Genomic DNA, 27,819 nt, shown 5'->3' with positions numbered 1-27,819 from the left:
TAAGTCTCTGGCTTAAGGCCACCAGATTTATTGGGCACGTTCTGTTTACGCCTTGGATTTTAAATGAATGTTGTGCAATTCTACACATCTGTGTATGTTTTGGGCTCCTTCAGGCTACCGGATCTCCTGGGAAGAATACAACCGCACCAACACCCGTGTAACGCACTACCTGCCCAACGTCACACTGGAATACCGTGTCACTGGCCTCACAGCCCTTACAACATACACCATTGAAGTGGCAGCCATGACCTCGAAAGGTCAGGGGCAAGTTTCCTCCTCCACCATCTCCTCAGGAGTTCCTCCCGGTAAGTTTGACTTACGGACCCTGCCTTCAGCAGAGCGCAAGGGTGGCAAGAACCACCACAGCCTCGGTCCCTGCAGAATGCTTCAGCTAGTAGTGGAAGTCCCAGATGCAGATGATTTCTCCTTCTTCTTTTTTTTACATCAGATGTACTGATACCCAGTTGAACCCTCTTTGAAACACTGACAAAGTGAAAATAGGTTATCTGGGCAGAGACCGCTACATAGTTGGACGTATGCACGATCATATTGAAAGCCCACTAATAATAAGAGCAGACACAAATCTCTTGAATAACCCAGTGTCTTCCCAGCTTTAGAAACACTACATCAAAGGGCAACTGGATTCACATAATAATGTATCATATTCAGAAATGTAGTGGCACACACTTCCCTGTGATTGTGTGAATATTTGTGGGGAAGAGAGGTTGATTTATTGGTGGTTGTTGTTGTTGTTGTTGTTTTCTCAGCATGAATGCCTCCCTTGTTCTGTTATAATGGCAATAGTGCCCACCTGAGAGGTGCCAGAATGCCGGAACTGAGTTCCGGCAAGTTCCAGCTGAAAAAATGCCCTGCAAGGTTATTATTGTGCTTTCCATAAACTGCAGCTTCTTTCTTGTGCAGAAAGACTTGTCCTAAATCAGTACTCCTGTCTTTGCTTTGTTTACCTGTGCTGCGAACCCCGGCATCTCACAGCCACATTTCATGTTTCATTGGCTAGCAGCACCTGCTATGGGGGAAAAAGTCTCTCTGAGATTTTGACATCTTGCAAGGCCAATTTGCCCCTTAAACATGGAATCAGACTTGAAGGATGAAGCAACAGAAGGAGCTGTTGACTTGGGATAAGTGGCCATTATGCCTGTTTTCATGAAGAATTTCCATCTATACCCCATGTAAGCTCTTAGCTCGGCCTTTGAGGGACTTCAGGTTGAGACACTGAGCAACAGACCTTTCACTGCGGTGATCCTTCAAGACTGAGGATGCAACTACAGGCACCAGCCCAAACCTTATAATTCTGTCTCTGTATATTTCTGCCACTTTCCTAACCTTCAGGCACCAAGTCATATCTAAGGTATTAGGAGCATTAATAGAGAGGGACTACCTTTTACTAAGGATGAATCTACATCTAGTTGTTTCAAGCCCTCATGAGCAGAATTTTAAAAATGCGCTTTCGTGAAGAGATAAGTTGTCCGTATTTGATTTAATTCAGTTTGTCTGTGCGAACTTTGACTTTGCCAATCCCAATTAGCTTCAATATTTGTTCTTTTGAGTAATTCAATTAATTCAAGTGTGGGCCTCCTTCATGCGGGCAGATAGCATGGCCCTCACAATCTGACAACAACCAACCACTCACAAGCTTCAGAGTTATTAAATTAACAAACATCGGAGTAATGAATATGAAATTACAGAAAGCGCTGACAGCTCCCCTTGTGACCTTCATGAGATGGGAGTTTTAAATTTGATGAATATTTGAATCACTTCAAATATTTGTTTGAGGCCTGCACTTTTGTCAGACCTAATCCAAGGATGCCACAGTCTTATAATGCATCATAATAAGGCACCATGTTGGCCACCGATGATCCTCTTGCTCTTCAATTCCTGTTCTTTAATGTGCATTTTGGATGGGCATGGCATTATTTAGTTTATCCCATGTAACAATTAGTTGTCATTTAGACCTTTGTGCCTAGGGAAGAAGAACAATACCTTTAGAAGCACATAGTGTAACAAATCCACAATGGTTGCTTCTGCCAATGCAAAGCATTTTCAGTAATACAGGCTGGTTGGAGCGAAAGAGAAAGATTCTTAGCCTTGACCTTCCCCTCTCCTCCTGTTGGATTGCCACACTTGACGTTGTTGAGGGTAAACGCTCCTGGGGGGACGGCAGACCCCCAGTACCTCTGAGCGTCTCCCAGTAGGCACGTCTCTGGAATGGCACGTCCCTTCACTCCAGAGTGCCCCTCTGCGACACTTCCCATATGAAAAGTGGACACAAGTCTTCTGGCATCACACAGCAAGAAGATAGAAACATCCGTAGATCTAAACTACATTTTATTCACAATATATACAGAGAATCCATAATCACGTCTGTGCCCTCCAAACTCTGGCAGGAAAAAAAGCATACAGCAAAAGCGAAAGTACAGTCCAATAGCACTCTCAGACAGAAGAGATAAGACAGTCTTCCGTTCTCACACTCTTCTCAGACATCTCATGTGATTTATACTAATCACACTAGCCAGCATCGGCTTACATAAAATCCTAACAGACGCTGATAGATATTTGCCCTTCAACTATAGTGTTTGGCACATGTAGCGTCTTTAATCTGTATTGGTTGCCTTTTTTACATCCTAAAGATCTTTTTGGTTCACTGCATCTCAGTCCCCATCACCACTGCCACCAGCAGCTCATAGCATACTACAGTTTCAACTTTGCATAATCAAGTGGTGCTTTCTCCTGCTCTGGCTTGTTAGATGGAGAGTTCTTCTTCACTGCAGGATATGGCCACTGTGTGCTGCCATCATCCTGAGAAGGACAAAGAACGGCTGAGCCAATGCCTATAATCCATGGGCTGTAGATATTCAAGTTCCATCTTTGCTTTCTCTTTGCCTGCAGAGCTCCCTGGAGCCCCCTCGAACCTGGGCATCTCCAACATTGGTCCCCGCTCAGTCACACTTCAGTTCCGTCCTGGTTACGATGGCAAGACATCCATTTCCAGGTGGCAAGTGGAGGCTCAGGTAAGCCATTGGAAAGGGACACATCTGACGGTAGGAGAAGCCAGCAGCAGAGGAAGCTCTCTCATTCCTTTTCTTCTTCTTTTTAGCCCTTAGGATAGCAACTGTTGTATTAAAGTTAAAGAAGCATCTCTGCCATCAGGAGACACGTAAACTCCGTGGCAGGGAGCCAACATCCTCCACTGAGAATACGATTAATATGTTAATTTTGCATTCATTGACTTTGCTTAATTTCAGGCATCTGTGGGGCGGGGGTGGGGGGAATTGCAGTAGCAGAAGGCAGGAGGAAGGGAGGAGCCTGGCAGTTTGGATACAGAGAGAACAGTGTGTTGAATAACAGGAAATATGAGCTATAAGCAGGACTGTGTATTGTGCGTAATCCACAATCTTATTTGAGAAGCACATCATTTGATACTTAAATATAATTGATACCCTGAAAATTTCTCCTGTTTTCTTAAAATAGTTTATAATCCTTGCTGCAAAAAGAGCTTTGCAGCAAGTATATGAGCAATGCCTAGTGAAATCTCACAAACTTGGAGAAAAAAGAGAGAGACATTGCACATACTTTTGTAAACTAAGAAAATCTTTAATAAAAATACATTTAGAAACAAACTAAGAGAAGGTGGAGGTTCAGGGCCGGCCCATCCATGAGGTAGACTGAGGCAACCACCTCAGGTGGCAAAATCCAAGAGGCACCTCTATTTGCACCCCCCTCTACTGCCATCAGAGAAGTGAAGAGAAGTGACTGCATTGACTTCTGGGTTCTGGCAAGATCTCGCGAGAGCCTTGCATGATCTTCCCGAGACCCTGGTAAGCGAGGCTTCAGCGGGTATGGGTGGTGAGCTGGCAGGGCAGCCCCTTCCCATTTCACCTCAGGTGGCAAAATAGGATGGGCTGCCCCTGTGGAGGTTATTTTTACTGATGGTGTAAACACATCAGGCAAAAAGTGTCCTGCTCTTCAGTCTCTGACAACACACACCAAACTCTACAGCTTTAGCTAATACATTTTACACTGTCAGGGAGCAGAGAAACTGGCTGTACTATATGCAACGATGATGCTGACCCAGTCCTGCTCCATATCTTGTTTGCCCTTTCCCTAGGTGGGTCAGATTGGTGAGAGCGAGGAGTGGACCCTCATCCACCAGCTGTCTAATGAGCCAGATGCCCGCTCCATGGAGGTGCCCAACCTCAATCCCTACACATACTACAGGTGAGTGCTGCTTTTGGAGGAGATCGAAAGGATGGTTGGCCATGCATAAAAACATAAGGGCCCTGCTGGATCAGAGTAAAGATCCATCTAGTTCGGCATCCTGCTTTCCATAATGTCCAACCAGGTGCTTCCAGGAAGCCCAGAAAACAACAACCTCTCACTAGTCCTCTGTAACAACTCAGATTCAGAGGCATCCTGATTGGTTGGACACAGAAGAATGGTGGGAGGAACCAGCTGGAGAACCCGCAAGGGAAGAAGGCTCAGGGCCTGGGGATTGGTGGTGGGATGGCAATGAGTGGTTAGAGAGAGAAGAGGGAGAAGACTGGGAGGAGGTGTCGGAGGCTGAAGAGGTAAATCATGAGAAGGAGCTCAAAAGACAGGAAAGCAAAGAGGAACCCGGCCCCAAATCTCTTGTGACACTCTCATCTGCTAGTATTAGAAAGCTACAGCCGGGAGGGTTGTGGTCTGGCTAAAACTGGGGAATGAGAAGGGATGAGGCTTGTGGGTGTCATTAAGGACCTTCTACCGTTTCCCTCAAAATTAATGCATTAGCTAATAGGGACGTGGGTGGCACTGTGGGTTAAACCACAGAGCCTAGGGCTTACCTATCAGAAGGTCGGCGGTTCGAATCCCCGCGACGAGGTGAGCTCCCGTTGCTCGGTCCCTGTTCCTGCCAACCTAGCAGTTCAAAAGCACGTCAAAGTGCAAGTAGATAAATAGGTGGGAAGGTAAACGGCGTTTCCGTGCGCTGCTCTGGTTCGCTAGAAGCGGCTTAGTCATGCTGGCCATATGACCCGGAAGCTGTACGCCGGCTCCCTTGGCCAGTAAAGTGAGATTAGCGTCGCAAACCCAGAGTGGGACACGACTGGACCTACTGGTCAGGGGTCCCTTTACCTTTACTTAATAAGATAAAGGACAGGCGTGTAATGCCAGCCTAATTAAGCCATGTTTGTATGTTATCAGAGATTGTGACAACACACCCAGTAGCTCTCCTGTTGGCAGTACAAGGAAGAGAAAGGAGCCAATGCAGGCCTCTCAGGGCATGCAAATGGGGGTGTTCAAAGTGTGTGTGTGTGTGTGTGTGTGTGTTAGGCAGGGTGGGTGATTCCTATGCCACCTTGCAGTTCCTTCCAACACTAATCCATTTCCTCTCTCCTCCCAGCTTCCGCATGCGACAAGTGAACATAGTTGGCACCAGTCCACCCAGCCTGCCTTCCCGCAGGATCCAGACATTGCAGGCCCCGCCTGATGTATCTCCTGCCAATATTACACTGCGCACAGCCAGTGAAACCAGTCTCTGGCTGAGATGGATGGTGAGCAGTAGCTCAGAAAGGCACCAGGCCTCATCGTTGTTTCTGGAGGCGGGGAAAACAGGGTTAATGAACCAGCACTGGGGCTGCTCATTGTTTACGAGGCAAGCCAAAATTCTGTAGGATAGATCTGAAATTAACAGGAAGATAGATGGGGTGAACAGCTCCAGCTGAGGCTGGATTTGATGGTGGAAGGTATAAAATGACTAGGCCAGGGATGTACCTATCCATCTTTAACGATATAGACCTATAGGTCAATTCTACCTCTAACTGCCCTACTGGAAATAGGAAGACCTATATAACACCAATTGTCTCATGGTGGGCACCATTTTGAATCAGTACAGTCTACTCAGTTCTTGTTACCTTAACGCAAATGGCAACTGTCTTTTGCCTCTAAACACCCAGTCCAGCAGCAACAGGAGAATCCCTAACTACTTGTCCCAGATAGAGATGCCACCAAATTCTGCGCTAAGCCAAATTTTAGTGGTGGAATTCTGCTTCAATCTGTGGTGCAATCACCTCAAATCAGAACTGAAGTTTGCTTTAAAAGAGTTTTCAGGAGTTCTAGCCCATGCCATTTAGATACGTGTTATTTGTGCACAGAGGGCAAGGAGATAGGAATTGGGTGTTGAGAGGGTACTGCCTACAAGGTCCAGTATGGTCTCTGTCCCATATCCATTGAGGCAGAGAAATGCACTCAAACAGTATAGGATTTGTGTGTTTTTTCCGTGCAAGGATTCTGGAAAGGACTCAGTTGCAGGCCAACAACAAGGTTCCCTTTCTTTCCAGCCTCTGCCAGAGACGGAGTACAATGGCAGCCCTGAGTCAGTGGGCTACCGGTTGCGCTACTCACGCCTAGATGGGCGTGGCCGCACACTGGCCAACACCATCCATGACCGTGTGGAGCGTGAGTTCACCATTGAAGACCTGGAAGAATGGACGGAGTACCGTGTGCAGGTGCAGGCTTTCAATGCCATCGGGCCCGGGCCATGGAGTCAGACCGTGGTGGGGAGAACCCGAGAGTCAGGTACCTTCTCCACCAGGCCCTTGAGACAGTCTGGGCAGGCCTCCCATGGCCAGTCTGGAACTCTGAACATGGGGCTCGGGGCTCTGCTGTGGTGACCTACCTCTTGCAGAGCCATCTCAGAGAAACTCATTGGTGAAGCGCTGACTCCCCTCGGTTCTTCTCTTTGTTCGCGCAGTGCCTTCGTCTGGACCCACCAACATATCAGCTTTGGCAACCACCTCTACCTCTATGCTGGTGCGATGGAATGACATCCCAGAGGCTGACCGAAACGGGCTGGTTCTGGGCTACAAGGTGGGTGTGGGGAATGCAGTGAAATGCATTTTCTCTTGCCTCACCTTCCCGCTCGCTAAAATCTGCCGGTCCCTCATCAGCCCCAGCCTGAAACCCCCTTATCATTCCAGAGCTAGTCTCCTTGTCTTCCTCAGCGGCCTGCCCCATTGGTCTCTACCTACAGGCCCCCACTGTCCCAGGCCTCAGCTAGGCCCTTCTGTCCCAGCCCACAGCTTACTATGATCCTGTGAACCTGCTCACCAATTCTGCCTCTGTCATTGTCACTCAGTCTCTCGACTGGTGTTGGGCTGAGGTATTTGGCCCAGACTTTCTCAACATTTTGAGGGCAGGGCAAGCTTCTTTGGGGAGGGGCGACCTGCGTTATCTGCCATGCCAAGCAATATCTGGTACTTCTAATATAAGTAAAGGTAAAGGGACCCCTGACCGTTAGGTCCAGTCGCGGACGACTCTGGGGTTGCAGTGCTCATCTCGCTTTATTGGCCAAGGGAGCCAGCGTACAGCTTCCAGGTCATGTGACCAGCATGACTAAGCTGCTTCTGGCGAACCAGAGCAGTGCACGGAAACGCCTTTTACCTTCCCGCTGGAGCGGTACCTATTTATCTACTTGCACTTTGACGTGCTTTTGAACTGCTAGGTTGGCAGGAGCAGGGACCGAGCAACAGGAGCTCACCCTGTCGGGATTCAAACCGCCGACCTTCTGATCGGCAAGCCCTAGGCTCCATGGCTTCTAACATACAGCAGTCCAATGCTGGTGATCCAAGCTACTGCTCTGTGTATATATGTCTGCAACATGGCAGCACAATGCAGCTTTTTCCCGCTTGTTGGAGGCCGCAGTGTTCATTTGAGCCGCTGTCTCTTCCTTCCCTCCATGGTTTGTATCTGTTCTCTTCTAGGTCATGTATAAAGAGAAGGACTCGGACACAAGAGCGCAGTTCTGGTTGGTGGAGGGCAATGCTTCACGGAGTGCCCAGCTCACAGCTTTGGGCAAGTATGTTCTGTATGAGATCCGAGTGCTGGCTTTCACCCGCATTGGCGATGGTGTGCCCAGCAATCCGCCCATCCTGGAACGGACGCTCGATGATGGTAGGTGTCCCAACAGCAACCCATATGGTAGAATGAAAGCTAAACTCTGAGAGAGAAGGGATGGGGGTAACAGGGTGGTCTGTGAGATATTAAAAGTCATTGGAAAGCAAATGAAAAAGAAAGGCTAAGCCTTATAGCACATACCATTTGAGGACAAACTCAGTCCTGTACATCATGAAAAGCCAGGGAGCCTGTGGCACAATGGGTCAGTGCGTCTGGCTGTTAACCAGAACGTTGGTGGTTCAAGCCCACCCAGGGATGGCTGCGGGCAGAATTTCTGCATTGGCGGGGGGTTGGTCTAGTTGACCCTCAGGGTCCCTTCCAGCTGTATGATTCTATGATTGTATGGAGTTCTAATAGCATTTGCTGAAATAATAATAATACTTGGCCTTTGTAGACTACTTTCAGGTGCTTAGAGTACGTCATGTACTTAATTTTGTTTCAGTCCTTACAACAAACTTGTACATTAGATTAGTATTACTGCCCTCATATTGCAGGGAGGGTGTTGAGGCTTCATGGAAAAGGCCAGATTTGAACCAATGACTTCCTCGATCGGTAGTGCTATGTTTTAGCCACTATGCTAGATGTGTACACCGCAGTGGTGATTGCTTTAAAGTCATGACATTGTAAGATTAGCGCTCCATGTCCCTAAACACAGCCCCAGTCTTCAAATAACAGACCAGGGAATGTCACCTTAAGCGTAGCATATGTTTATCTGTGTGTGTGTGTGTGTGTGTGTTTGCACCCTGTGGCTATGTATGTATTTGCATTAAAAGTCTGTTCTCTGGCTAGGTGCGCGGAAATGTATGTGTTCCTTCTAAACTTCATCTGTGCATCCCTCCCTGTCTTCCTGTGTTCCAGTTCCTGGGCCCCCAGTGGGCATTCTCTTCCCTGAAGTAAGAACAACTTCTGTACGGCTAATCTGGCAGCCACCTGCTGCTCCCAATGGCATCATTCTGGGTAAGCAGGCAACCCCTATGTACCATGGAGATTGTAGACCAGAGTGGCTCCCCACCCAACTTTTGTCTACAATTCTCAATGTCAGTTCAGTGCCACAAGAGCAGGCATGGCCAAACTTGGCCCTCCAGATGTTTTGGGACTACAACTCCCATCATCCCTAGCTAAAAGGACCAGTGGTTAGGGATGATGGGAATTGTAGTCCCAAAACATCTGGAGGGCCAAGTTTGGCCATGCCTGCACTAGAGGAATTGCGGGAGGCAGAGCCGGCCCACCCATGAGGTGGGATGAAGCAGCTGCCTTAGGTGACAGAAACACAGGAGAGAAGCCCTTGAGCAGAAGCCCTTGCAAAGCCTCACCGCTGAGCGGGAAGGGACATTTGGCAAGAGGAGAAGCCCTTGCCAAATCTGCCACAGATACCCAGCAGGGTGGTGAGGCTTTGCAAGGGCTTTTCCTTGAAGGGAAGCCCTTGCAGATCCTAACACACACCCCATTATGGGGGCAACCGGAGGACCTTTTTGCCTCCAGTGCTTGAAACATCTTGGGCCACCCTTAATAAAGGAAACCAGCCCACCTCACAAGCCATGTGTAACCTCTCCTAAAACCACTTCCATGGTTCTGATCTACTTCCTCCTGGACTAAAGTCAGGATATGGGGACTGTGTCCTCTCCCCAATAATTTCCTGTTTGGGTTTGTCTTCCTCTTGCATGCAGCCTACCAGATCACTCACCGCCTCAACACCACCACCGCCAATTCTGCCAGCGTGGAAGTTCTCAACCCCAGCGCGAGGCAGTTTACTGCCACTGGTCTCAGACCCGAGTCAACCTACCTTTTCCGTATCACAGCACAGACCCGGAAGGGCTGGGGTGAGGCAGCAGAAGCGTTGGTGGTGACTACAGAGAAGAGAGGTAATTTTTTTCCAGGAAGGGACATAATGCCTGGAATTGGGAGGAAAGCTCTAAAATGCATGCTATGCAACAAGGCCAGCGTGGTTGAGCACACAAAATTGCAGACACCGAATGCCGATAGAAAAAGTAGAATTCTATACGGCCTATATGGCCTAGGACCCTCGTACCTATGGGACCGCCTCTCCTGTTATGTCCCACAGAGGATCTTATGGTCTTGGAGATCCCAGGTCACAGGGAGGTTAGGCTGGCCTCAACCAAAGCCAGGGGTTTTTTGGCCATGGCCCCGATCTGGTGAAACACTCTGTCACGAGAGACTAGGGCTCTGCGGGATTTGACATCTTTCTGCAGGCCTTCAAGACAGAGCTGTTCCACCAGGGCTTTGGCCAGGGCACAGTCTGACCCCCTCTCTCCTTCGGTAATCCTCACAGAACTCTAGCCCAATGGTTGCCATTAATTTGATTTTGAATTGATTTTAGAATGAATTGATTTTAGAATGCATTTCAATTAGTTGATTGTGATTTTATGTAAACTGTGTCACTTTTATTGTTGTTACCCGCTCTGAGCCCTTCTTCGGTTGGGGAGGGCGGGATATAAATCAATTATTTATTTATTTATTTATTTATTATTATTTATTATTATTATTTCTGGACTCTTCCACTTCACATGTTAGGTGGAGGTGCCATATTTTTAGTACTTATCCATATGATTTTTAAAGAAAGCTTCCTGCCTGGGTACCTAGCACACCACACTGATGCATTAGTTTTCTATATGCAGAGCAGTTCTTTTATGAGGGAGAATAAAAAAATATGGAATGCTCACTCATAGTATGAAATAGTTCTGTCAGAATTGTACCCCCTCAGGCTTTTACTGTTTGTGATATGCAGTCATGTGTGTCTTTCCTCTAGTTGTTTTTTTTTTTTTTTGCGGGGAGGGGGGGTCTTAATCTTCTTTTGATGCTGCCAGTTTTGAGTAGAGGAATGGCAGATATCACCTCCTTCCGGCCATTTTCCACTCAAAATTGCTCTGCCCCCACCCCACAGCTCCTTTTCTACCTGAGATAAAGCTACATTCATCCCCCCCACCTCAGTGAGTGGGAAAATAAGTTGCGGGGGGGGGGGTTTGAATGAAAGAACAGCTGGACAGAAATGGTTAAGCATACAGCTGTTCATCTGCTTCGACTTGCAGACTTCTGAAGCTGCTTTCAGATTAAATAAGTCCCGTGCCACACCTGGTTTGGGCCTCAGGCTTCTAACTCATTCGGCGAAATATGTTGGCCTTAAGCTAATGCACTTTCCTGATATAAAAAGGAGGCTGGTCTGTAGTGAATCTACATGGATTTTAAATTCTCAAGATACAGCTGGATGGTAAAGCCTTTTTGTTTGCTGCAGACTTGGATTTCACAAAGCTGGAAAAGCAACATTCTGTAGGTTCACCAGAGATCCACAATGTGCATCATCCGGTGTTTGTTTGTTTTTAATTGGAAGTGTCATTTGTGTATAAATAATTGAATGGTTCATTAGGGCATTCCTGACCATTTTTTATAATATAGAGAAACTAGGGAGGCTCCTCCCAGAGGCGCCAACTTGCGCCAGAGATTGAGGGGGGCGATGTAGTGTGTGTCGTGTTTCAGGAGGAGGAAGGGGGCGGAGCCAAATACAGTGACTGGTGGCTCCTCCTCTCTTGTGCTCAGCCCCCTTCCATGGCAGCAGGAGGAGAAACAGGCCACTGAAGCAGTGCTCAGCTCTGCACTCTGCCTCCTCCGTTCCCTGATGATAAGGAACATTGGGGAGCCAAAAGAGCTTGGCCCCCTGGAGTTAGTGCCCATGGCTCCCCCTTTGCACTCATCTAGTATGTTTATGAGTGCTGCATAGAATGTGATTGTTTATGTGTCAAAAAGGCACTCATTGGCTAGAGTCCATAATAGAACCCTCCACCAACCCCATGCTGTTTTGTGATTTTTTAAAAAAGCTTTTTTTATTTTATACATCTCTGCTTTTTACTACTTGAGTAACTATATCTCTCAGGCACAGGATTTTAAGGCCTCTGTTAAAAACACCATAAAAAGGTAAAGGTACCCCTGATCGTTAGGTCCAGTCACAGACAACTCTGGGGTTGCATGCTCATCTCACTCTATAGGCTGAGGGAGCTGGCGTTTGTCCACAGACAGCTTCCAGGTCATGTGGCCAGCATGACTAAGCCACTTCTGGCAAACCAGAGCAGCGCACGCAAACGCCATTTACCTTCCCGCCGGAGTGGTACCTATTTATCTGCTTGCACTCTGACATGCTTTTGAACTGCTAGGTTGGCAGGAGCAGGGACCGAGCAATGGGAGCTCACCCTGTCGTGGGGATTCGAACTGCCGACCTTCCGATCGGCAAGCCCTAGGCTCTGTGGTTTAGACCACAGCTCCACCTGCAAAAACACTGTACCAAATACCAAAAAGAGGTCCCTCATCATCAGCCCATGCCATGAATGAACCCCCCCCCCCATCTTCTGCTTTTATGGGGCTATTTGAAGCTTGTGTACTTCTCCAGGAGCAAATTGCTCCACCCCCCACTGCCTCCCAAAGAATCAGAAAACAAGCAGAAAGGTAGTCAGGACTCAGGAGTGGTTATCTAGCCCTGCCGCTTTCATTGAATTGAAATATCACATTACTTTTCTGTTTAAAGAAGCCCATGAGAGCATCACATTAAAATACAGATGGTTTCTGCTTTTTGATTAGGGGGGCGGGGCGGGGGGAAGCACTTTTAAAAAGGAGAAGAGAATATGATTCTTGGGAACCCAATGAACACTCTGGGTCTCATGCTGGAGCTCAGCTTCTCTGTTTGTAAACTAACAAGTATTGTGTTCACTCGATATAGGTTAGAGTCAGATAGGGAAGGTATTGCCTAGATCTGATGTGCAAATCAGGTTTCTTTCAAGCTGATATTAAACTCTCTTCAAGGTGATGGATGGGGGGTTCTCATATTTGTCGTTAAACCTATACTATCACTGCCATGTCTATTTTCACCCCATGTTTCCAGCCTTCAGTGATCTGTACCCCTCTTGCCCCCAGACCGTCCCCAACCTCCCAGCAAGCCAGTTGTGTTGCAGGAAGATGTCAAGTCAAGAAGTGTACTATTGTCCTGGGAGCCGGGCAGTGATGGGCTCTCACCAGTCCGGTATTACACTGTACAAACACGGGAACTTCCTGATGGGAAATGGGTGCTGCATTCTGCCTCTGTGAACCACAACACCACATCCTTCATAGTCAACAGGTGAGACATCATCGGGTAGAATGAAAGAGATGTTTATTTGGAAAAGAAGGTGGCATTGACAAGGACGACTGTTACGTGACTGGATCTGGAGCAAATCTTCCAGTCACAGAGCTGTCCTCAGATTCCCACCGGTCCAAACTGAAATTTCCTGCCTGAGTGGTATTGAGTCTGGAATCAAGGCTAGCCATTAGTTCACACAGTATTAAGATAGCTTTTCTGGGAATGAGCTTGTTAGTCTTGAGGTAGAACGTGTTAGAAATCAGTGGCTTGGCAGGCAGAATACAGCAAGACCTGTGCATCTGTTTGCATCTTGTGGTTTTCTTCCAAAAACAAGCCAAGTACCATGTGCTCCCTTTGCAGGCTGAAACCCTTCACTACCTACAAATTCCGGGTCAAGGCAACCAATGATATTGGTGACAGCGAATACAGTGAAGAGTCAGAGTCACTCACCACACTACAGGCTGGTATGTTATGAGTTACTTTAGAACGAGACACTTTCCCCTTCCGGTTATGGGAGCAGAAGTTCTCATACCATATGAAAGCAAGTGAAACCATTGCAGTGTACATGGTTAGAGTGCTTACCTCTTCCAGTCTACCTGGAGCAGTGCTGTTTCAGCCATTCAGTCCTGCATCTAGATCACAAAAACAGAACCAGGAAAGAGTTTGAACCTAGTCAAACCTTTGCAGTCACCTGTCTTCATCCTCAACCACCTCCCTCCCTCTTGCACATCTAGCTTTGCATATCCTTTCATTATGGGCCAATCTCTTCCATTAATTGCGCATTTCCTGAAGTGACCCTGATGCTGTTAGAACAGAGGAGGAGAGTTTGGGCTGCAGCTGGCTGCTGTGGGCTGCAAAACCAGTGTTGCAACGGACACCTTGGGGTTGGGGAAACTGGTAGATGGGAAAGGTTGGGGGTAATTTTGAAGAGCAGTAATAGGGACATGAAAGCATCATAGAGCGGTGTCTGTAGAGAAACTGGGAGTCGAACGGCTTGGCTCCCAAACAAATCAGCTCCTGAACACCACGAACCCAGAATTGAATGTTCCGGTTTGCAAACATTTTTTGGAAGCCGAACATCCAACGCAGCTTACGCAGCCTCCGATTGAGTGCAGGAAGCACCTGCAGCCAATTGGAAGCTGCACCTTGATTTTTGAATGGTTTCGGAAGTCAAACAGACTCCTGGAACAGATTAAGTTTGAGAACCAAGATACCACTGTATTTCGAGGAAACAAATGATTCTAAAGGGGGGAGGGAGGGGGCAATGATGGGCAGAGCAGATTGTCCAGAGGGCAAAGGACACCCAATACCAACTGGACCCAATATATTCCACATTGTGGAAATGCTCCGTCATCAAAAACCATTGTCTCCCTGCTTTGGAATTGTAAAATCCGCTAATAATCTGTAAAATGGTAACCAGTTTGGGCCTTTACCAACGGCAAGTTGTCAGCTGAGTGCAACAAGTAGCCTGCCATTTCTCAGGGCTCTGTGTCTCATGAAGACAAGCAAGAACAGCTTGGATCTTCTTGCATTTGACTCATATATATTTTTTCCCTCTTTCCTCAGCCCCAGAGGAAGCTCCCACCATCTTGTCAGTGACCCCACACACCACCACATCTGTACTGATCCGCTGGCAGGTAGGGGGATGTACCTTTTCTTTCTTCCCCATTGGAACTCGATGAGTAGGAGAGCTGGAATGTTCAGGAGTTCTTGCTGCCTTGGGGAAAAGCTTCCGACCAATGAAACATGACTGTGCTGCGCAGTGGTTCTGGGTGGCATTCTAAGCTTATTTCTGATGGGCAGCAAATCTGGTAATGTCTCTGTCTTGAGCAGGCATAGGCAAACTCAGCCCTCCAGATGTTTTGGGACTACAACTCCCATCATCCCTGACAACTGGTCATGTTAGCTAGCGACGATGGGAGTTGTAGTCCCAAAACATCTGGAAGCCAGAGTTTGCCTATACCTGGTCTTGAGCATGGTCTTAGAAAGCTGAGTTTGAAAACGGTCATAAGATTTGCAACCATGTCTATTATGCGCAGATGTATACCTAGTTTCTGCACTTTAGCCCCAGCTCAACATTATTTATTCCACCCACAAAAGGAGGTTTTCCTGTCAAAATGGGGCAGTTGACTTTGGTGATAAAACTGTGGACTCTGTTGAGTTTGCATGCGTGTTGCAGCAAGGGGGTGGTGGAAGGCTGTGGAGGATCTGAAAAGTGGGAAACAGAAATGTTTAACCAAACCAGTGTGAAATATTGGCTTGAGGGAGGCATCAGTAGTTTGGCTAGTACACCCAACCCATCCATTCCTCAAGGCAAAGAGCATATAAAGATGCTGAGGCGCCTTTTGCCGGTCTCCGGTGATGCTTCCCTCCTGGCAATGACAGGGAAGGGAAGCCCTGGCGTTTCAGCACCACTTCCAGCTTTTGACTGGGCAATGGGAGGTGACAGTATTCAAAAGCAGGTGTAATATGGGACAGAATCCTTTTGTTGGAAGCCGGTCTCGCAAGTGTCAGCCGTGCAAGGGGAAGCAAATATTGTTTGTGAGCCCCTCGTTGATTTATTTGTGTCTCCTTCCGTAGGCTCCATCTGAGGACAGAATCAATGGCATCTTGCTAGGTTTTCGCATCCGCTACCGGGAGCTGGCATATGAAGGGGCGCGAGGATTCACTGCACGCAGTATCAGCAATCCCAGTGCAAAATGGGCAGAACTCACCTGTGAGTATGCTTGTGAGCAGCAAGGGTTCTGGGAACTGGAGAAAGTGAGAATTTAGCCAAGGTCTACCCCTGCCCACTGCCTTCAACTTACACTGCAGCAAAAAAAAAAACACACCAAGCCAACAAACACTAGCATGGGAACCATCATTCCAGAGCAAGCCACCCATAGCAAACACTGGTCCTAGGTACTGCCCAAGATTTAGCACCAGTGTACCCAGTACTTTCTCCAGTAACAAATGTGACTTGACAAGCATTTTCCCTTGCAGTCATAAGTCAGTGCTGCAAGCATTCAGAAGCTGCCCTAGAATAATACATTGTTGTTCCCAGTGCACTTGAAATGGAAAACATTGATCTTAGCAAGTGGTTGGTATATTCAGCCCTATCAGCTCGGCCTTTTTAGTGCCAGGGTGATTCTCTCTGAGAGAGACTTTTCCTTTTGGTTGAATTGCTGGATCCAGTGACTATGGGCTCTTGAGTCATTTGGGAAGATCTATCACCCAGGCTATCGTGATGCCCATAAACTCTTTCTGGCCAGGTTTGTCCATCTTCGGTAGCTACAACCCCTCTCTGGGATATCTCCCCCTTTCCTAATACTTCGTTGGAGATTTCTCGGCGTTCTTTGATGTGGCTGTGAGTTTCTCTCTTAGCTGCTTCTCCCTCACCCCTGATTGATGTCTGTTAGTCCTGCTTGCATTGTCGAGATGTTTATTTACATGTGGCTAACCTGCATTGACTGCTTCTCCCTTCTGACCACCTGCCGCCCCACAGCAACGTATGCCATGAGGAACCTGACTGAGGCCTCCCTCACACAATACGAGCTGGACAGTAAGTGGGTGCTTCTTCTCTTGTCTGTGCAATTGTTTCTGTTTGTGCTTCTGGTCTCTCTTGAATCCGGTTCCTATCTAGATTTTAGCACCGTCACCTGCAGAGGGTGACTGGCAGCAGGGAGAACAGCAGCTCTTTCCTGTTTTTGTTAGCACATCACTTCCTAGAGCCCAAGATGTCCTCCTTGCCCAAGGATAGCTTATTTTGCTTCCAATTAAAATCCCTAATTTGGCAAAAAAGAAAGTGCAAGTTCGCCATGAGTAGATTTCCCAGTTTCCCGATCACAATATAATAACAGAACTAGTTTTGTGTTTGTCATCCAAACACACAGGCAGTCCACATTTGCTTTTTATGGTGTTTTCCCTGTTAATTTGGATACTCTTTCCTATCTTCTAGAGTGGAATAATAGATAGCAAAGGGGAAATTTGTGGTAAATTTAGGGGCTTTATGTAGGGGCAGGGAAGTAAGGACTATGATTCATGAAGAAGAATTTTGCTTACATGAAATATCTCCCTTTCAATACTGTATGGCCTGTTAAGGCTGTGTACGCAGTATATGTTTTTAAAACACATTTGAAGCACATTCTTTCCCTCAAATAATTCTGGGCACTATCACATGCCTGGGTTGCTGGGAAGCAGTAGTAGTAAATTACAGTGCCTGAAATATTTGAGGGAAAGAATGCATTTTGAACATGGTATAAACGTATAGCATGTACACAGCCTAAGACTCGTTTTACAACAAAGTTTACTTCAGCTTGCTTAGCTTTTGCTTAGAACCACGAAGGCTTTCTAAAGTGCTGGTTCACGTACTGGAAGCCAGACGTCACAATTAATTTTTCTGGTGCCCTTGCTCTGTCCTCTTACCTTCTGAAGAAATATCCTGGCACCATCTGCCAGCTTCGCAAAGGGCTGTGAAGGAATTAGTACCGTTATGGGAGTGGTGTCAGGTAGGAGCATGCAAAAAGGAGGGGAATGTGAGACCAGATCATAGCCAGGAATGTATACGCCACTACTTTTAAAGGCAACGCCAGAATTAAGAAACAAACTCTGCCTCTGCCTCCATGTATAACAGTCTCATTTCTGCCTCTCACCTCTGCAGACCTGAACAAGCACCGCCGCTATGAGATCCGAATGAGTGTCTACAATGCCGTGGGTGAGGGCCCCACCAGCTCACCACAGGAGGTCTTTGTGGGCGAGGCTGGTAAGCCAGGCATCTTTTTTTCTCTCCAGGAGCCGTTTTCTCTCTCAAGTTTCTGTTTCCCTATACCCTTGTGCTTCCTGAGAGCTTAGAGCATAAGCCTGAGGAGGGAGCAGGCTGGCAGGCTAAAACAGCAACAAATTGTATTGCCTGCAGCTAATTGTATTGCCTACAAATTGTATTGCCTACAAGTAAGGGCCATAGTTCAGTGGTACAGCATCTGCTTTGCATACAGAAGGGCCCAGGTGCAAATCTCAGCATCTCCAGGTAGGGTTGGGAAGGACTCCCTGGGCCGAAAACCCGGAGAGCTGTTGCCTGTCAGGGCAGACAATACAGTAGCCTAACTCTGTATAAGTACGTTTCCGAGCACAATTCAAAGTGTTGGTACTGACCTTTAAAGCCCTAAGTGGCCTCGGTTCAGTATACCTGAAGGGGTGTTTCCACCCCCATCGTTCTGCCCGGACACTGAGGTCCAGCACCGAGGGCCTTCTGGCGGTTCCCTCACTGCGAGAAGCTAAGTTACAGGGAACCAGGCAGAGGGCCTTCTCGGTAGTAGCACCCACCCTGTGGAACACCCTCCCACCAGATGTCAAAGAGAACAACAACTACCAGATTTTTAAAAGACATCTGAAGGCAGCCCTGTTTAGGGAAGCTTTTAATGTTTAATAGGTTATTGTATTTTAATGTTCTGTTGGAAGCCGCCAGAGTGGCTGGGGAAACCCAGCCAGATGGGCGGGGTATAAATAATAAATTATTATTATTATTATTAGGCAGGTTCCTATGTCTCACACCCAATAGTTTCCAGCAGATCCATTCCTTAATCAATACAGAGGCAGCTGCGAGCAAGAGGTCTTTAGGGGTGGATCCCAAGAGCAGACAGGTCTGTGGCCAAGCCCGGAAGCTCATGTAGGGTAAACAAACATCCATTCCAAACCAAAAAAACAGTCCCTGCTTCTCTGTGGACTTGTCAGAGCATCAATTAACTCAGGCACCTGCCTTTTCGCTGACATCTGGTTCTTCTCTCTTCAGTCCCTGCGGCTGCACCACAGAATGTGGCTATCCAAAGTGCCACGGCCACCCAGCTCGACATCGCATGGGAGCCGCCACCCCCCGAGGCACAGAACGGAGACATCCAAGGCTACAAGGTACTAGGCCATAGGAGGGAAGGATCTGGGCTACAGGTGAAGAAGGCTGGTGCACTTGTCACCCTGGGGGACATTTGTGGATAGGAGGCGAAACCTTTTGCACTGCAGAGACTGTAAAGGGAGTTGCCGTTGTTGTTGCTACTGCTGCTGCCACATAAACGTATCGCGGCGTCTTCTTGCATATTCCTCTACAGCCTAATATGTTAAAAAAGCTCGCAGTAATGGGGAATGGTGTTCCAGTGCATGATGTCAGGCTGGATTGGGGTAGCCCATGTGATTCCCTTCTGATGTTGTAACCCTCCCACTCACATCAGCCCCAGCCAGCATGAGTAGTAGTCAGGAATGATGGGAGTTGTAGTCCATATCATCAGGAGGGTACCACGTTGGCCTACGAGTGCCTTGCAGCAGTTCGGAATCTACTTTAAAGCCAGCAGATATTCTGGCTGGATCCATTTATAGTGTGGGACTGTTGACTGCAGCAGCCCTAGATCTATTGGAGAATGGAAATGAAACAAGCAAGAATTTTTCTTTTTTTTTCCGGGGGGGGGGGATGTGTTTCTACATTTCCCCTGCAAGTGATGCTGTTGAGCTTCAAATAAAACACTGGAGTTTCACATGCTGTGCCTTCTCAGGATTGCTTTTGTCCCTGGGGAACTAAGGGCTGCTCTGCGCCTTATGTTTTTTTATGGGTACGTTCAAAATGCGCAAGCCCGGCACCTTTTAAAACTGTAAAATGTGTCAGGTGCAAATTTACAACAGATGCATTCCTCCAGGAGACTGAGTTTGGCCATTGCAATATATGCTTGAGATAATAATAATAAATTTTATTTATACCCCGCCCTCCCCAGCCAAGGCTGGGCTCAGGGCAGCTAACACCAAACATAAAAACAATTGATTGAAATACAGCTTAAAAAAAACAAGATTAAAATACAACATAAAACATTAAAACGCAGCCTCATTTCATTGGAAACTCAAATCAAAAACTTTTGATTGAAACGTCATTTTGGGATGAAAACGTCAAGTCTTCACCAAGGATGACTATGCAGATGGCAAATGTTTGTCACCATGTGGCATGTGAAATGACCTTAGTTCTGGGCTGTTCATGTGATTTGTTCAAGCCCAGCATAGACTCTCTGTTTTTCAAAGTGCTTAAAAGCCTGTCCCTCGGATTGTGGCAGATGACAGAGCATCCAGCCACCATACTGTGGAACTGGAACTAGCCTCTTGCCAATCCCTGCGCAGCCATTCTTCATCCTGTCTTCAAGCATCCCATCCGTGATCTAGCGGGGCACTTTACAAGCCAGTAGATCTGCGGTTTTGGAAAGTTGCTTCCTTGTTTCCTAAGAAACCTCCATGGGTGCCGGGAAGTGTTGCCATGGAGCCTGCTTGCTGCAGTCTCTCTGGCACCTTGACTTCATGGCTTGGTGGGATGGTCCGGCTTCTCTGTGGAAGTCTGGATATCACCCAAGAGTGACTTCAGAGGTGCACTGTTAACTACTCCATTCTTAGTCCATCCCCATGAGCCAAGGCTGCAAAATGGATTGCCTGTGCTGTCTTGCCTAGTTCAGGGGCCAACATGTCCTAATTGTTATGTGCCCATTTAACGGAAGAAGCTCACCTTCCCCGTTGAGAATCCTCAGGGGGAAATCTTTTGAGGTGCTTAATTCATTTCATAGCCTTTGGAAACGTGTTTTCACTGGCCAGCTGAAAAGTTTCTGGAACATAGTGGCATGAGCTAGGTATAAGAAAATTTCTCTCTGTGTGTAACAAGGAGATTTATGTCCTGTGCTTTGAATAAATGAAAGAAACTTTTGCACACACATATATTGGGCATTAGGACTTTTATCCTGAAAAAATTTATTTATGTATGCCATTACGGTGGCCTGTGTTTTGTTAGCTCAAAAATGGAAAACAAGCGTGGTCCCAACTAAAGAAGAATGGCAACTTAAACTGATGGAATACACGCAGCTTGCAGATCTAACTTATAGAATAAGAGAACAAGAAGAACATTTGTTTAAAGATGATTGGGAAATGTTTATTGAATATATGGGGGGGAATTGTATACACTTGAAAATGTTGGCAGCATTAGGAAAAATTCAACAGTGTAAATAAGTTTTGATGGAAGTAGTAATGAAATACTGAATGGTTTAGTTTATATAAAATAAGCAGGGATTTATGTTGTGCAAAATGAACCATGGAAAGAGCAGAAGGGAAGTCATTGATATTTTAAGGTTGTTTAAATGAATATTCTAAATTGTAAAACAGAAACTTTAATTTTATATATATACAGAGAGAGAGAGAGAGAAAGGACTTGTATCCAACTAAGTCAAACTCAGAGGAGTTCCATTGGGATTAATTTAATTTAACCGAGCATATTGATTTCATTGGGCCTCTTCTAAATTTGAGTTATTTGAGTAAATTTGAGTTTATCGACGCTTACCTTTTTTCCCTTCTCTTTCCAGGCAGAGCTCTACACTTTAATGCCCCATTTTAATAATAATAATAATAATAATAATAATAATAATAATAATAATAATAATAAATTGCCCCCAAGCTTTCCCTCTGAAACGCCACTCTTTAAAGCTGAACTGGAGCAAACATCAATACGAGGTTTCCCACGGATTGACGTTTGCTCCAATTGAGCTGTAAAGAGCAGGTTTTCACTGGGAAAGATCCGGAGCCCTAAAAGGGCTCTTGAACATGGAGCTTTAAATTGTGGGCCCTGCCTGGAAAGAGCAGAGAAAAGGTAAAGTGTGGATAAGCCCTGAGTTGGAAAGAACCCGGTGTTTTTGGCTTTAGCTGCATCTGAACCTACGGCAAAGGACTGGGGTAGTAGAGAGCAACAAAGGACAGAGAGATGTTAAAATAATGGATGGTGGCCAGAGAGCCAAGAGTAAAAAATATTTTAGCATTGTACCTGGGCATCTGCTATTCCCCAGGATAGTAGGGCACAGTCATAGTTAGCAGGCCCATCATGCCGGTGGACTCCCTCTTTCCACCTGTCCCTTCCTCCATCTCTGGATTTCCTCTTTAAATCTCCCTCCCTCTGCAGCCCTACTCACTGTGGCAAACTTGTTATATGCCTCCATCATCCAGTTCTCACCAGGTGACCATCCCTTAGCCATGCCGGCTGGGGCTGATGGCAGCTGGAATGCAACCACACCTGCAAGGCCACAGGTTCCCTTTCCTCCATTCTAGATGGTTGAGCTTCTGCCTGACTTTTATGAATTGAGGAAATTATTAGCAGGACAAGCCTATGCTGATAAAGGCTGTAGCAATTCCAAGGAACAAACAACTATATACCGTTTTTTTTTGCACCATAACACTCACTTTTTTCCTCCTAGAAAGTAAGGGGAAATGTCTGTGCGTGTTATGGAGGGAATGCCTACGGGTGGCATGCCTACGGATTTTCCTCCTCTAAAAACTACGTGCGTGTTATGGTCGGGTGCGTGTTATAGAGCGAAAAATACGGTGTGTGTGTGTGTGTGTGTGTGTGTGTGTGTATATATATATATATATATATATATATATGCTTTCGTAGATTTTCACGGGTACAGGAATGCAGGTTTTTGTGTCTTCGGGTGTCTTCCCGTGTAAGAGTCGGGGTGTCTGGGCGACGTTTCGACGAGGTCTCACTCGTCATCTTCGAGTGAGAAGATGACGAGTGAGACCTCGTCGAAACGTCGCCCAGACACCCCGACTCTTACACGGGAAGACACCCGAAGACACAAAAACCTGCATTCCTGTACCCGTGAAAATCTACGAAAGCAAATATCTCACCTCTACGGGGAGGAAACCTTCCAGCTGAAGATGACGAGTGAGACCTCGTCGAAACGTCGCCCAGACACCCCGACTCTTACACGGGAAGACACCCGAAGACACAAAAACCTGCATATATATATATATATATATATATATATGAGACACTCCACATTTCAGAGTAGCAGCATTGTTGGAAACACATTGGTGACCACAAAGAGAGAAATGGGTGCTACTCCTCTCCCCCCCCCCAAATTTTCCTCACTACGCCCCATTTCCTCTTTCCTACAGATCTATTTCTGGGAGGCCCAGCGGCAGAACGAAACAGAACGGGTGAAAACGCTCTTCCTGCCGGAGAACGGCGTCAAACTCAAGAATCTGACTGGCTACACCGCCTACCTTGTCACCATCCTGGCCTTCAATGCTGCAGGCGATGGGCCCCGCAGCGCCCCTATCAAGGGCAGGACGCAGCAAGCAGGTGGGATAGAAGGGAGGAGAGGCAGCGGCGACTTGGCTGTGAAAAGCAGTTTGCAGGTCCTGTGCTGATGTGCTGAGTTGGGCCGGGGTTGGGAAGACATGAGCACGACCACGATGGGAAGTGTTCGTTCTCATTCAGTCTCACAGATGAGGTTGTTTTTTTAACGTGTGTGGCCAAAAGACTTCTCTCTGTATAAGCAGCAAATCTTTTTTGGTCCAACTACAGTGGTTGCCTTGGTTTAAGAACAGCCTAGTTTATGAACAACTTGCTGCAAACCCGGAAGCAGGTGTTTTGGTTTGTGAACTTTGCCTTGAACTTTCCTGTTGAGTGTGTTCCATTTGTAAATTGAGTCCCCCCGCTGCTATGGGAAAGCATGCCTTGGTTTAAGAACACTTTGGTTTAAGAACCGACTTCTGGAATGGATTAAGTTCGTAAACCAAGGTACCACTGTATACTGATAGGTCATCACCTCCCTTTTGCATCCTCTTAACTGCAGTCTTAAGCTCCCATCCACATTCTCCTTTTCCTCTTATTTTTTTAAAATAGTTTTTATTAAGGTTTATAGAGAAAAATACAAAGCTTAATACCTTTCCCCCACCCTCCTTCCTCTTTTTCCCCCAAATAATATTTATCATTTTCAGTAGATAAACATAATAAAAAAGAAGAGATTAACAATAATAAAGACAAACAAAAAGTAGGAGAAAAAGAGAAAAAAGGGGGGGAAATGCATACCACATATTACCACTTAATTAATTAAAATTAAGTACCATCCATCTTCATAAACATAGTATTTGACTTCCTCAAATCTCTTCCATCGGAATTTCTTAGTAATTATATGTAGCAGTTTCCAATATCAGTGTCTCAAAAGACCGTATCACAGTCCTAATCATATTACATAACCCTCCTTCCTCTTAACCAAACCAAGACTTTTATTTTGATACAATAAAAATACAGCATCCCAGCATGTCTCTGCCGCCACCAGCTGAATCCTGAGCCCCCACCTCCCCTGTGCTTCAACCCCAAGTTCCTGCTTCTCCTGAATGTTCAAGCCCCTCTCTGACTAGGAGCTTGACTCTTGAGCTGGGACGTTGCTGCTCTGTGTGCATTGCTGTGCACAAGGCTGAGATTCAGCAGAACCATTGAACTGTTGACCTTGGGCTGCATTTGATGCCCAACAAAAGACACATGCTCCTCTGTGGCCTGGACCCCTGTGCTCAATCCTCAACAGGCACCTGCTTTGTTCCTTTGCGTCACCTGCTCCCCTCCTCTTCCTTCCAGCTATGAGCTTCAAAACATCCTCAGGTTACATGTTTGGAGATCAAAGCCAACAAGAAAGGAAAGAAGGAGAGGCTTGTGGGCCATATCCACCGCCAGCAGCTTTGGCTGGTGAAAACTTCTTTAAGCCAAGGGCACTGCTGAGTGAGGAGCTGGGCTTGTATCTGTATTTCCCGCTATGCAGAGAGGAAGTTGGGGCTGTCTTGGACTGTGCTTCGCTGGCTTCCCATTCCTTGGATCTTCGGGGTTGTTGTTGGCACAGCATAAAGGAGCATGAAAAGAACTGCAGCGATGACTTTGGCCAGAGCAGTTTAGGACAGCTTCTCCCATTTCCCCTCTTTGCAGGCCCCCTGCTCGGCTCTAAAAATGACTGCGCCAAAGGTTCAAGTCGCTGACTTTGAATGGACTCGGCTAAAATACAAAACAAAACAAAAAAACTGCATTCAGCCTAATGCCCTGAGACAATGGTCTCTCTGTTAGAAGTTCCCAGTGCCTTGGTGAGAAAAGAGGTTTGAGACACTGTGCATCTGCAAACAGTTTTTATTCCAGGAGATGCTACTTTAGGAGTTTCTGGTTTTAGGAATCCTAATCTTCTGCCAGTGCTTTGCAGAGTATGAGAGATAGCAAGTAAATAAAGCTAGATTTAGCTTTTCATTAAAGGGGGGGGGTGTAATCTTCAGTTTGAGAATGCTTTGGGGTTTATTTTTACTAGCTTTTAATCATTTAATTGCTATAAGTTTATTCTACCTGTCCATCTCCTTGGAGCCCCCTCTCTCTTAAAGGCAGTATAAACTTTAAAACTTTATAAAATTTAAAATGAATAAAAATAAGGGCATAACTAGATGAGCTGCTATTTGCTCCAGGTAGGGAAATATACAGATATCTTAGGGTAGTCTTCCCCAACCAGGGGCCCTCCAGGGCTTGATCTAGACACATCAAAGAAGCTTTTCAGTTAAACAGGTTGTAAACTTAGTATGAGAAATCAGGTTGGCAAAAACCGAACTCCACAGCACCATCTGGTGTCACAGTGTTGTAATGCATATACAATGCATCTAAAGCGCTTTTTCTTTGCCAATGTAGCTGAGTCCCAGAAGTTGTGGGATTACAACTCCCCCTTTCCCAGACCATTGACTATGCTACCTGCGGCTGATGTGAATTAAAGTCTAAAACTTCTGCTGAGGAAAACTGCTTTACAAGTCTAGGTAGATTTCCCCCCAGGAATAAATAATAGCTTGGGGTGTGTGATCTTAAGAAAAGGAAGAAGTTAGAATATACAGTTGGGAATCATTTTGTTTAGGTCTAATAATATATTTGAAAAGATATGGAGGATACAGACCAGGATGTCTGTTTTGCTAGAAGACCTAGTTGGCCCCAGTAACAACGGGATGCTAGACAAGAAAATTTATTTACCATCCTTAGGTGCAGCCACACTTCCAATGAAAACCGTGGCTTGGCTTACTTGCTTAAGCCACCAGGATCATTTAGCCTAACTTTATTTGTTTAGCGGTTTTTATAAAACTCCTCCTCCTTCTTCTTGACAAGGCTGTTGTCAGTTCCAGCTAAGATACAGAAAACTGAAAATGAAGGGCAGTTGCTTGTTCAGTACAAAGGAGTGAACTGCTGTTATGCAGTCTAGGGAATCCCGCAAGCGTAATAATAGCATGAACTATATATATATATATTAAACCCTTTTTAAAAATAATTTGATTTCCTGAGGATCAGGCTCATGAACTACTCTCTAAACTAGCGCTATGAGATGTTTTCTTATTTATTTCATTCATGCTTTCACACTAGTGCCACAGTGTTACTGCCAAAGCAGTAACCGTTTCCCAAAATAATCCAGACATGTGAAATGCCTTGGTTGTCAAGGAAACAAGCAGCAGAGCATGGGGTCGGGAAGCAATAGCCCTAGCCCAATTCCACCTGCATAGATTTGTTATCTTTATTTCTTTCTCCAAACCTTTATTAGGCATTACAGATATAGACCATCTTAAAACATCCATATGCCAAAAAATAATAATATCAAAATGTATACAAAAAAAGCCATCTAAGATGTATAGCAACATAAATTTTCATTGGGAGTGTCTTCCCGCAATGTTATGTGATGTTGTGGAAGAAGCTTTATTATCAAACAATAGACATGCTACAGAGACCTGTCCCTACTACATTTTCAGAGCCAGCTTGTGGGAATTGTTCAGCCCCGGACAGATTAAAACCGTGAGCACAGTTTCAAAAGTAGTTAACAACTTCCTAGAAAATTAGAAACCTGAGGAGATCAGCTTCCTTCCTGGGATTTCTTGGTTTTCTGCCTGCTTGCTTCCTTCTGTGACTTATGGCTATGGAAAACTCTATTATGTTTAATAGGCTTGCTGTGGGAGTTTTGTGGAGTCTCACTGCCGCTAGAGCTGGCCTTGAAGGCAGCCCCTTGCTGCTTTGTAAGGCAATGCACATGCAATTTCTGCACATGTAGGTTCCCCCTTTTCAGATGTTCTCGCCCAACCTGTGGCAGTGAGGTGAACGCTGTGATTTCAGGAGCGGGTCCAGCAAGGTGGCGCCACGATCCCTTTATTTTTTCGAAACTTTGGCCTAGTTAAACATTATTTCAGCCTTCTGCACTTTCCTTTGCCTACCTTTGGTTTCCCAAACCACAGTCTCCTCCGTTTTTCAGTCTGCCTCAGGCTCCACTTTTCCCTTTTCTGGCTCCCTTGTCCATTGTCCATTCTCCTCTCCTACATTCCACACTTTACCACCTTAAAACTAAATTTTAACCATTCTATGGGGTGGCCTGTCCATAGGTTTCATTCTCATCACCACCATGAACCTGAAAGAGAGATTCTGCCCTGATGTGGTTGCCTTTTAAAACTATGAGATATCCAGAGGTTGAGCTTCTTTTCCTCCCTAGGATTCACAAAAGGGAGGCAGCATTTGGCTGGGAGTCTCCTGACTGGCCATTGTGAGGGCAGGATACTGCACTATAGATGGGTCTTTGGTCTGATCCATCAAGAGTCTTCTTGTATTCTTGAGGGATAGTTCAGTATACATTCCTTTTTAATCTGTTCTATAAACAGTGGGTGTGCAAAGTGTTTTGCAATCATTGGCATTGCTAAATTCTAGTGTGCAAAGTTCTTCCCAATCCTTCCTGCAACCGTTTTCACAATAGTTACACACACACACAAGCGATTCTAACTGCTACTATTGAAACCCAGCTGGAGGAAGTTAAAATCAGCTAGTGGATGGTATTTTTAAGGGAGAATCTGTGGGTAGGAAAGGCTTAAGCACCCGAGACCTGAGAGTATAGGGTGGTATACAATTTTAAATTATTATTATTATTATTATTATTATTATTATTATTATT

At 46.1% G+C, this 27,819-nt stretch overlaps 1 protein-coding gene across 8 annotated transcripts in view; it reads left to right on the top strand.

Moving 5' to 3' along the window:
* SDK2 (sidekick cell adhesion molecule 2) overlaps window positions 1-27,819 on the top strand; it is a 342,544-nt gene that overhangs the window by 296,517 nt on the left and 18,208 nt on the right. For 7 of the 8 annotated variants that reach the window (XM_082212337.1, XM_082212335.1, XM_082212331.1 and 4 more), the window contains exons 21-37: window positions 114-305; window positions 2,908-3,029; window positions 4,127-4,236; window positions 5,399-5,549; window positions 6,336-6,573; window positions 6,749-6,864; window positions 7,758-7,947; window positions 8,809-8,907; window positions 9,618-9,812; window positions 12,868-13,069; window positions 13,430-13,533; window positions 14,636-14,706; window positions 15,650-15,785; window positions 16,554-16,610; window positions 17,709-17,810; window positions 18,837-18,952; window positions 23,003-23,189. In XM_082212337.1, the coding sequence (XP_082068463.1) occupies window positions 114-305; window positions 2,908-3,029; window positions 4,127-4,236; window positions 5,399-5,549; window positions 6,336-6,573; window positions 6,749-6,864; window positions 7,758-7,947; window positions 8,809-8,907; window positions 9,618-9,812; window positions 12,868-13,069; window positions 13,430-13,533; window positions 14,636-14,706; window positions 15,650-15,785; window positions 16,554-16,610; window positions 17,709-17,810; window positions 18,837-18,952; window positions 23,003-23,189 (2,388 nt within the window). The remainder of the gene's footprint in view (window positions 1-113; window positions 306-2,907; window positions 3,030-4,126; window positions 4,237-5,398; window positions 5,550-6,335; window positions 6,574-6,748; window positions 6,865-7,757; window positions 7,948-8,808; window positions 8,908-9,617; window positions 9,813-12,867; window positions 13,070-13,429; window positions 13,534-14,635; window positions 14,707-15,649; window positions 15,786-16,553; window positions 16,611-17,708; window positions 17,811-18,836; window positions 18,953-23,002; window positions 23,190-27,819) is intronic. The other variant, XM_082212333.1, reaches the window with a different exon arrangement.

Source organism: Podarcis vaucheri, assembly GCF_965113315.1.
Source record: "Podarcis vaucheri genome assembly, chromosome: 2".
Lineage (NCBI taxonomy): Eukaryota > Metazoa > Chordata > Lepidosauria > Squamata > Lacertidae > Podarcis > Podarcis vaucheri.
This window is presented reverse-complemented; position numbering and strand designations above follow the sequence as displayed.